The sequence below is a fragment of the Ursus americanus genome, chromosome 14 (genome assembly GCF_024610735.1).
Source record: "Ursus americanus isolate L20-20 chromosome 14, mUrsAme1.1.p, whole genome shotgun sequence".
NCBI lineage: Eukaryota > Metazoa > Chordata > Mammalia > Carnivora > Ursidae > Ursus > Ursus americanus.
Window position 1 is genome coordinate 72500052 of NC_142140.1, and position 10829 is coordinate 72510880.

Below are 10829 nucleotides of genomic sequence, written 5' to 3' on the forward strand. Positions count from 1 at the left end.
CCCCGCGCATGTCACTCCTGTTACTGTTACTGCTGTTAGGAGGTCGGCAGTCGGTGCGTTGGGGTTACAGTGAGGACTGGGTGAGGGTTACAGTCTCCCATGGGTGCAGGAAGATGCTCCTGTGACATGGAGGCCAAGGACTGAAGGAGGTGAGGCAGTGGGAGGATGTCCGGGTGGAGAGTGCGCGGGACAGGCCTGAGGAACAGCGTGGAGGCTGTGAGCTGCAGCAGGGTGAGCATGGAGGAGCCTGGAGGTGAGATCCGAGGGGTCCCGGACTCCGTTCACGCGGGCCTCGCAGGTGCCGGCAGAGACTGGCTTTGAGCAGAGGACGGACAGGCTCCCCTTGGCTGCCTCTGGACTGGGGTGAGGGCAGGAGCGCGGAGGCTGGCGAGGCAGCCGCCGTGCTGGTGCAGGTGGGTGATGATGGGGACTCAGGCCCTGAGGGTGGGAGAAGAGGCAGGATCGTAAATATACTCTGGAGCACAGCCTTTGGGGTGGGGCTAAGAGGGGTTGCGGATGAATCCAAGGTTTTGGGGCCGAGCTCCTGGGAGGATCGAGTGTCAGTTCTCCAAGCCGAGGAGGGAGGACGGAGAGTGCGGCTGGGGGGGGGGAGTTAGGGCGGAGACGGCCTCCAGCCCCTCCGAGGGCCCTGGGTGGGGGCCGAAGGCTGGGCCGGGGCGGTGCTCCACCAGCCCGTCTGTCTTCTCTGTTGCAGGAGCCGCCCCCCGCGGAGCCGGCCCCGGGGGGCGAGCCAGGGCCCCCCCAGCCCCGGGATGACCTCGGCCGGCAGGGCCAACCCCTACAGTATCGTGTCATCGGAGGAGGACGGGCTACACCTGGTCACCATGTCGGGGGCCAACGGCTTCGGCAACGGCAAGGTGCACACGCGGCGCCGGTGCCGAAACCGCTTCGTCAAGAAGAACGGCCAGTGCAACATCGAGTTCGCCAACATGGATGAGAAGTCGCAGCGCTACCTGGCCGACATGTTCACCACGTGCGTGGACATCCGCTGGCGCTACATGCTGCTCATCTTCTCGCTGGCCTTCCTCGCCTCCTGGCTGCTGTTCGGTGTCATCTTCTGGGTCATCGCCGTGGCGCACGGCGACCTGGAGCCGGCCGAGGGCCGCGGCCGCACGCCCTGCGTGATGCAGGTGCACGGCTTCATGGCGGCCTTCCTCTTCTCCATCGAGACGCAGACCACCATCGGCTACGGGCTGCGCTGTGTGACGGAGGAGTGCCCGGTGGCCGTGTTCATGGTGGTGGCGCAGTCCATCGTGGGCTGCATCATCGACTCCTTCATGATCGGCGCCATCATGGCCAAGATGGCGCGGCCCAAGAAGCGGGCGCAGACGCTGCTGTTCAGCCACAACGCCGTGGTGGCGCTGCGCGATGGCAAGCTCTGCCTCATGTGGCGCGTGGGCAACCTGCGCAAGAGCCACATCGTGGAGGCCCACGTGCGGGCCCAGCTCATCAAGCCACGGGTCACTGAGGAGGGCGAGTACATCCCGCTGGACCAGATCGACATCGACGTCGGCTTCGACAAGGGCCTGGACCGCATCTTCCTCGTGTCGCCCATCACCATCCTGCACGAGATCGACGAGGCCAGCCCGCTGTTCGGCATCAGCCGGCAGGACCTGGAGACGGATGACTTCGAGATCGTGGTCATCCTGGAGGGCATGGTGGAGGCCACGGCCATGACCACACAGGCCCGCAGCTCCTACCTGGCCAACGAGATCCTGTGGGGCCACCGCTTCGAGCCCGTCCTCTTCGAGGAGAAGAACCAGTACAAGATCGACTACTCCCACTTTCACAAGACCTATGAGGTGCCCTCCACGCCCCGCTGCAGCGCCAAGGACCTGGTGGAGAACAAATTCCTGCTGCCCAGCGCCAACTCCTTCTGTTACGAGAACGAGCTGGCCTTCCTGAGCCGCGATGAGGAGGACGAGGCAGATGGCGACCAGGATGGCCGCAGCCCCCAGGCCCGGCACGACTTTGACAGACCCCAGGCCGGTGGGGGTGGCGGCCTCGAGCAGCGGCCTTACAGACGGGAGTCGGAGATCTGAGCCACCATGGGCCAAGGTGCAGCGTCCGCCCCTCCAGGGAGAGGCCCGGCGTCCCGCGAGGGCCCTGGGTTTCGGCAGAACGGGCCAGGTGCCCCGGTTGCAGACTCAGTAGCGTTTTAGATGTTTTATGTTTCTTCACAGTGGCCTGGTAAGGTTGGCGGGAGAGTGGGTGGCCAGAGTGGGCCGCCCCTGGCCTCGGAGGCCAGAGGAGCTGCAGGGGCAGGGAGGTGGCCTCTAGGGGTCCGGGTCAGGAGCCAGGGCCTTCTGCCTGGGCAGAGCGGCAGCCTGCCCGGAAGTGGCTCGACAGCCACCCAGCTTCTGCGGGTGAAGGCTGGCGGCTACAGAGCGCCCCGCTGGTTTTTAACTTGGGGAGAAACACCGGTTTGGGCTTTCTCAACCTTAGCTTGAGTAAGACTGTTTACAAAAAAAAAAAAAATTTAACACGTGATTGACAAAATATTTAATTTGTGGGGGTTATAAAAAAAGACAGTTAGAATTGCATTGGTCTGCCGAGATGCAGGCAGTTCGATGGGGGCTCCGCGAGGTTCCCCGAGGCTGGATAGGCCTCTCCTCTGTGAAGGCCGGGTGTGCCGGGCGGGCAGTCTACACGCGCAGGCACGGGGCTCAGCCGCGGTTCCTTCGGCTCACGGCCGATTGGATGATGTTTGTGATAGAAAAACCAAGACCGTGTTAATGATCATAATAAAAGCTTTCCAGAGTCCTAGAGGTGGGGGTAGGGGCTGGGAAAAAACTAGTTTGAGCTTTTTGAGTTTGACTTTTGTACCTTAGAGATGCGTCTCAGGGCTGGATATGGGACCTGCCTGCCGTGGAGGGCCCGCTCCCCCCAGAGCTTCCTGTTTTACTTCTCTCTCCTTTTCTGCCCAGTGGCCTCCACCCCTTCCACAGTGAGGGACGCTCAGAAAATGTTGGAGTAGATGGCTCCGTGGGAAGGGAGGCCGGGTTCCCAGACGACCAGGAAGCAGATCAGCCCCATTCCCACGGGTCCCCAGTGTGAGTCGTGCCTTAGAGACCCCGGGTGGGCCAGCCCTAGTTGTTTCTGTTTTTATCAGACTCGCCCATCCTCCCAGCTGCCCCCCATTCCACCGTGAAGTCCCCGCCAGCCTGTGTGTCTCAGAGGCAGGGCTGTCCTGGCACTCTCTCCGCACCTGGGGCACTGCAGGTGGGTCCCAGCCAGGCTGTCCCGGCTGAATGGCAGAGGAATGATCTTAGAAGAGGTGTGGAAGTGTCAGCTGAGATGACTGGGAGTGGCACTTGCATCCAGGCACCCTCACCAGGAAGAATTTTGGAGCTGTTGGCTCTGCTGGCCCGGAAGCGGGCCCCTGGACCACGAGCTGCCCAACGTGGGCTTGTTCTTGGCAGAGGACACCGCTGGCAGGGATGGAGCTGGCCAGGCCCTTCCCAGGACAGCGAAGAATGTTGTCCTCTCAAATGACCAGGCCTGTAAAGAAGTCCTTAATTAGAAAGCCCATACGTGTCTCCCCAGTCTGCCCGCCTAGGCCGCTCCAACCCGTGCCCTCCAAGACAGCTAGGCACTCAGGGCTCTGGCCCAAGTGGGGAAACTGAGGCAGAGTGCAAGGTCATGCAGTGGCTGGGTGGGTCTCTGGAGGCAGGGAGAGGCCAGGGCCCCGGGGTGGGGCTCTTGCTTCACCCCTCCTCCTCCACCCACCCCTGGGGCAGCTGGAGACCTGGCCTGAGGTCAGAGGCCTTGGAGGGTCTGGGCGTGAGCTATCAGTTCCCACCCACGGACACCCTGGGCCCATGCCCTGAGGGATGCCTGACTCCCAGCGTCCCGCCCAGGCCTCAAGCTCGCCCTCGTTTCTGGCTGGGATGATTCAGGCGGTGGAAGCAGCTCTTTCCTCTCAGGATCTGCTGGAGGGGCCTCTGCTCCTTCCCAGCCTGGGGCCTGGCTTCCAGCCTTGAGCCTGGCTGGCTTTCTCCATTTTAGCTCCAGGGGCGGGGGGGGCGGGGAGCAGGGCAAGGCTGATGTGGAAGGGCTTACCTGCCCTCCCCCACCCAGATTGTCAGGCTGAGCCGGGGAAGGATGAGGTGGCCCCGGTCACTTGGGGCTGGCATACCAGCCTGCGTTCTGCTCTGCCCAGCAGCTGGAGATCCTTCCAGAGCTGGGTGGGCCAGGCTTCCACTGCCACCATCCAGAGCAGAGCCCAGGGACTCTGGGTCCCCCAAGGCCCATGCCACCTCTGGCTCGGTGCACCTCCTCTCAGGCCTGTCCCCCTCCGAGGCCCAGGCTGGATGGTTCAGCCCCAGACCCTGCGGGAGAGCAGCCCTGAGCTGCCTTTCATCTCTCGCCAAAGGCAGATGCTGCGTTTTCAAACTCTTCTGCCCTCTTTTTTTTCCTTCCCTGTATTTATTTATTTATTTATTGCTTGTGCTAAAGACCAAAATAGTTTCCCTCTTTAGTGCACTTGAAACGGGAGGGTGGATGGGAGGAGCTGTGTGTGTGCAGAGCAAGGGTTCCGTCGTCCCTGGGGAGTGTGTGCTGGGGGGGGTGCCCATGTATGTGCGTGTGTGTTGAGTGTGCGTGTGTGTGTGTGTACCAATCTGCTCCCACCCTCCCCTCCCAGGCACCGAGATTTCCGAGAAGTTTCTTGCCAGCCTGAACCAGGAGGGGTGGGGGTTGGAATGGGCCAAGGTCGTGGCCTCCGGTGCCCTCCTCCCTGAGACACTGAGCTGCTGATGTGGGAAAGGGGCCGTGCCGACGGTGTGTGTGTGTGAGTGTGAGTGTGTGAGCACCAAGAGTGTGGACTCCCATGTGCAGTCATCTCCTCTGTGTTCAAGCAAATGGGTACAGTTACGGCAATCTGCACGAGCGTGTGGGTTCGCAGTTCGTGGGAGTGTCGTGCAGACGCGGGCCCACGGTGATCTCCGTGTGCGTGTGAGTCTGGGCCGATGATAGCTATATGTGGTGTGTATGTGTGTACACACACACGCATGGTTCTATGTACTTGCCCACAGGCGCGTGCGTGAGTGCGTGTTCTGTATGCGGGCATTGGTGTGATGCTTGCCGGCTGTAAGGCTGGGCACGCAGGGCTCAGGACGGACACCGGCTGTGGCCATCAGCACAGCTGAACCCCGCCGTCTTCCCTGGTCACGTCCACGCCGGAATGCGTGGAACGCGTATGCTGGCGTGAGGCTTTTGTGCACGCGGGCACGAGCTAATATCCGCACGCGTGGGTGAGCGCTTGCCTGCGGATGGCGTCTGCGCGCGTGTGTCCCCGTGAACACGCGGGCGCCTCTGGTGCATTTGTGTGGCAGCGGTGCCGGGCTCTGTGAGCAGGGCTGGTGCCCGCCTGCTGGGGGCCGTGTGTGTGGGCACGTGTGAGCGTGTGCAGGTCGCAGGGCTGTGTGCACGCGAATGTCCGTGGAAACGGTGTGTCCGCGTGCGCGCCTGCGTGTGCTGCTTGGGACGTGGTGGCCGCCCCCCCGTGCCATGCTGGTGCTGTGCCCCCCACTCCCCCCACCCCGGTCCCTGCCTGCCCGAGGGTCCCGGCGGGGCCGGGGGGCGGGAGCGGGGGCCTGATGGGAAGGAGGCCCCTGCACAGGGGTGTCTGTCCTGCGTGAGGTCACAGAATGTCACATCTATTTTAAACGGTGAAACTGGAGAATTTTCATGTTATTTTCAATACATAGCATATCTAAAGACATAGGCCACGAGACTAGACCACATTAAATGCATTTTGATCTCTTTGAGTGCCACCGTGTGGAGATGTGTGTTTGCAAATCCCTGCCTGGCATTCTTGGGCTCCCTCAGCCCACTGTGACCCGGGGCTTGGGGCCTGGGGTGGGGGGGTCCTGGTAGGAGCCCTGCAAGAGAGGACCGAGCCCCACCCACTCGCAGACCCCAGCGCCCTCTTCCAGCAGTCCCCTGTGACCGCACACCCTCTCCCGCACAGGCCCTGGAGTGAGCCCGCCCACCCCCTCACCCTGGATGCGACACCTCCCCAGCCATGTGACCTTGGGCCACTGCCCTGTCCTCCCTGGGCCCAGGACATCCCCACTTTTCCTTCTGCAAAGATTCGGTGAGCACGTCTACACGCAGCCGTGTGCTGTGTGCAGAAGAGCAGAAGCTCTTTCCTGGGACTCCTTCCCCCGGGGAGGCCCCGCGAGCCAGCAGCCCTGGTTCTCACCACGGTGACAGGACAAAAAGTTGCGGTGGGCAGGGGGGCCCGAGGACCCCTCCTGCAGCCTGGCATGGTGATGGGGAGGAATTGGAGGGGTGTTCTCCCAGTGAGGCTGGGGCGATGAGGGCCGGAGGGCAGACAGGTGCCGCCGGCAGGGGCGAGAGCACACGCAGGGAGGAAGACACGCGAGGCCCATCTGGGGGAAAGGAGATTTCTACCCGTAGCAGGGGCTCAGTCTCTGGGGTGTCAGTGGCCTTCTGGCAGAGGCTCACGGAGAGAAAACTCTTTCCTTTCCCCCAACCAGTTCCCTCCCTGGAGAACTCCCCTGCATCAGTGAGGGACCCCAGGGAAGCTTCATTCTGCGGGATTCAGGCGATGATTCCAGACCACAGGATAAGAAGCCCAGGCAGTGGCGACCTGCGGGGATGAAGGACAGGAGGTCGGGAGGGGCTGGGGCAGGTCACGATGGCTTCCTGGAGGTTGTTCGTCTGGGTTGAACCTGGAGAACAGCAGACCCTGAAGGTGGTGAGCTTGATCTGGGGGTGGAGCTCCCTCCCCTAGCCCCGGAGCCCTCCTTGGTACCCCAATACTGAAATCGAAGCCAGCTGGGGCCCCCCCGCCCCCCGGGAACTGGTTCCACAGACAGGAATGGGGCCCCAGTCAGCGCTTGATAACCATCTAGGACTCCAGCTTGACGGCCCGGGCGCTCAGCAGCCCTGACGCGCCCCTGTCCTGCTTGTGACCCTCAGTCAGACCGCAGGCCACTCTCTTGCTTGGTGACCTGTGTCGAATTCCTTTCCCGCCGTGGCCTCCGTCGCTGTGCCTATAAAGAAAGGGGACGTTCATCATAAATGCTAGCTCACACCCTTGTGGAAAGAACGAGAGGGGGAAAGAACGTCGACTCGGCAGCCGCCTCGCGCACACGCAACACGAGCCCTCGAGGTGGGGCCGGCGCACGTGGGGAGAGCAGGTGCCCCCTCCCCGGTTGCAGCAACACCAGTGTGTGCGGTGAGCCCACAGCTTGCCCGCACTTTCCTGCCTCCCCAAGGATGAGATGAGTCCAAGTTGGAATCTGCTTTAAAAAAGGTAGAAAGGGGTGGGAGTGGGGGATTCGGTGATGACCGTTTATTGAGCGCTCACTGACTTGACGTGTGAGGTCCCTGAAGTGCCGGCTGTACCTGTTTTGGAGAAAATCAGTCCAGGGACATTAAGGGACTCTCCAGGGAGCTGGGATCCGACCCAGGCCTGGGGTCCCCCAGTGCTCCTGCGGCCTTCATTTGACCCAGACGCCACTACCCTCACAGGCACCGAACCGCTCTGGACCCCTCCTCTGCCTCCCAGGGTCCAGGGCGGGGGTTAGATTCTCGGCCAGCGGGAGGATGACAGCCCAGCCAGAGGGCCTGCCCTGGACTCAGTTTCTCCTTCCAAAAGTCCATCTCCTGCAGTGGGGTCCCCAATGACTTCGGAGGGAATCACACATGGGTTTTCCCTCAGTGTGGAAGGACCAAGATCAGAGCTGTCTGTTTGCAACCCAGGGATAGTGGGGGCTTCAAAGGATATACCCCATCCTACTACAGCCACCATCCACCCAACACCAGAATGGTCTTAAAGCCAGAATCAGGCCTTGTAACCCCACTGCCTGCAGCTCCCCCGGCTTCCTGCTACACTGAAACTAAAATCCCAAAATCCTAACTGCTTCTCCAGCTTCTGACGTCCTGTCTCATCTTGCCCTGACCTCACCCAACTCATCCTCTTCACCCTTTCCCCCTGTCCCTCTGCTCTAGGCACCCTGCCCCCTTTTAGTGCCTTGAGAACACTACATTTTTCTCCTCACCCCAGGACCTTTGCATATGCTTTCCTCTGCCCAGAGCACTTCCCCTTCAGATCTACCTCCTCATCCTTCCAACCTAAGCCTTCCCTGACCCAGTGTGAGAGAGCCACGAAGGCAGGGGCTTGTCACCTCTTTCATTCGCTGCTGGGTCTCTAGCGCCCGGCACAATATGTGCTTTTTGTGTATTTGCCTCATGGGTGGTTGGGTGGATGGAGTACAGGTCCTGTGGGCCTCCCGCGCACAGAGGGGTCCGCGGGTCTCACCAACCTACAGCCCTCACTTCTTCCACTGACCCGGCTTGGACAGAGCCTTCTGCACCAAGGAATGACAATATGGAGTGATCCCTGAGTGGTAATGGGACACACTCAGGGCGCCATGGGAGGAAAAGCAAGGGGAGGCCTGGTTAGAGGGACCGAGGTGGGTCCCCCAAGGAAGTGACATTTCCTCTGAGATCTATGGGATGAGTCGGCCTTTCCAAGTACATGAGGAGGAATTCCCAGGGAGAGGGGCTGGCACGAGCAAAGGCCCTGAGGTGGGAGACCACAAGAAGAAGCAAAAGGAAGCAGCTTGGTGGGGGCCGGGGTGGGGAGGGGCAGGGAAGACCGTGGGGGGCCTGGCCCCCATTCCTAGCCCTCAGTCTCTCTCCGGCCCATGCGGCAGCCTCGCTGCGTCTCACTCCTGGAATATCAGCCTCTGGAGAGCGGGCACTGTTGTTCCGCCTGGCTCACGGCTGTGCCCAGCACCCAGGATGTCGAGACCCGGCGCCCAGTAGGGGCTCAGTCAATCTTTGGCTCCCCCACAGCTGTGAAAGGACCACAGAAGTCAGAGGTCAGTAGAGCCTACTGTCATCCTTATCCCTGCACGAGCGGATCTCCAGACTTGGGGTGTACGGACCCGCGCACAGAGGCTTTTACGGTCTTCTGTGCTATAAAATAAAATTTAATGGAGTAAAATTTCAAAATGCACGAGATAAAACTCATAGGGTCACATAGGAAACCCGTTTCATTGACATGCAGTTATCACAATACGAGCAAATACATTCGTGGTCGGCTAGCGGCCGTGTTTCCTCGCCAGGCACCCCTGACCAAGACCCCCCTTCCCCCCAGGTGGCTTCCCAGCTGCCACCTCCCTGGGGATGGGCACAGCCTCGCTGCCAGGGGCTCCCAGCAACACGAGGGGCGGGGCGATGCCCCCATTCTGCACGTGGCAGACTCCCAGGCCCCGCCACAGCTGGTCGCCTCCATCCGAAAAGGAGGAGAGCCCTGAATTTCTCTTTGGGGTGAAGCAACGCGGAGATGCACAGTCTTCACATCCAGGCGCATGTGCCCTTAACTTTATCCCCGGGCCCTTGAGGGCGTGGGGTCCCAGCTCAGGCCCCCGCAGTTTCTGTTTGGGGACCACCTTGGTGCCGGGAGGCAGGGCAGGCAAACTGTCTGCAAAGGACGTGATAGTTGATATTTCAGAAATTTGCAGGCCGTGAGGTTTGTCGGGGCTGCAGGCGCTGCCGCCGTGGGACGGAAGCCGCCATAGACAGTATAGACGCTAACGGCTTCCGATAAAATCCATTAGTTATTAGGGACTGTGCTCCAGCAAAACCTCATGTATGGACACTGACATGTGAATTTCCTATAATTTTCACATGCCATGAAATACTACTCTTCTTCTGAGTCCTTCCCCATCGTGGGGAAATGCAGGGACGGCTCTTAGCCGGGGGGCAGCGTGCTGCGAGCTGCCGGCTGCGTCGGGAGCCTCCCTCGGATGCCGCCGACCTGGGACAGGCCGGAAACTGCGGCTCTAACGCATCCCAGATAAGGCTCTGCTGTCGTGGGGTGGCCACTCCAAGAACTGCTGCTCCTTATCCTGGGAGGTGTCCTGCAGGGCCGGGGGATGGAGCCCTGGAGGTTTGGGAGTGAAACCCCCAAGCTAGGCTCTCAGCCCCCTTGCAGGGGGGTGATGAGGGGGCCTGCCCTTCCCTACAGCGAGGCCCCTCTGCAATGTAGGAGAGGAAAGTTCTTCTCGCTTCTGCCCTCTTAGGTTCTCTACCTGGTGCCAGGCAAATGAGACGCACAAAAGGTGAACAGGGAGAGAAACGCAAAGAGGAGTTTGCTAGCCCGCGCCCGGACGCACGCAGCGGAGAAGTCAGGGCCGAGGAACTCGAAAGGATGCTGAGAGCATCTCAGGACCGTTGTAGGGATGAGGGGCTGAGGTTCAAGGAGCAGAGGAGTGGGCCAGCGCCCGTCCTGCAGCTGACGCCAGGGTTTTGATGCCCCTTTCTCTCCTCGCGGCCCGCTCTAGCGTCACACCCTGACCTTTTTAATCTCTAAAATTTGTTTAGCCTGACGGTGTTTCTCCCTCCCCCTGCTACTGCTCCAGGCACCGTCATCGCTTCTTGGATGACTGCTTATCTCCTCTCTGGCCCCCAGGCCCCTCTTGCTCTTCTTCACCTGGGCAAGGCTTGAGAGTCCCCTGGCTGTGGGTCTGGGGAACTGGGCTCCCTGACCCCACGGGTCCCCTGACGCACTGCGGGGAGGATGCTCCCGCAGATGGACCATTTGGACAAAAACGGAGCAAATCGGTGACCTGGCGCCTGGTTCCATCCTCCCTGACACTACCGGCTACAGCCCCGCCCTGGGCCACGTCCACAGTCTGACTTCAAGCAATGATGCTTTCTCACGGCCCGGAGAGCTGGGCCGGCCCAGGTGCCACAGAGCTCTTTCTTTTCCTTCCTGAATCAATGCTGAGATCATTGCTGAGGCCTGGGGCCATTCTTACTCC

General features: G+C 61.1%; 1 protein-coding gene across 4 annotated transcripts in view; it reads left to right on the forward strand.

Annotated features, from left to right (window-relative positions):
• KCNJ12 (potassium inwardly rectifying channel subfamily J member 12) overlaps positions 1-5794 on the forward strand; it is a 43910-nt gene extending 38116 nt beyond the window's left edge. For all 4 annotated transcript variants that reach the window (XM_045778168.2, XM_087867716.1, XM_045778166.2 and 1 more), the window contains one exon: positions 716-5794. In XM_045778168.2, the coding sequence (XP_045634124.1) occupies positions 774-2063 (1290 nt within the window). In that variant the 5' untranslated portion in view covers positions 716-773 and the 3' untranslated portion in view covers positions 2064-5794. The remainder of the gene's footprint in view (positions 1-715) is intronic.
• Positions 5795-10829: the final 5035 nt, after the last annotated feature.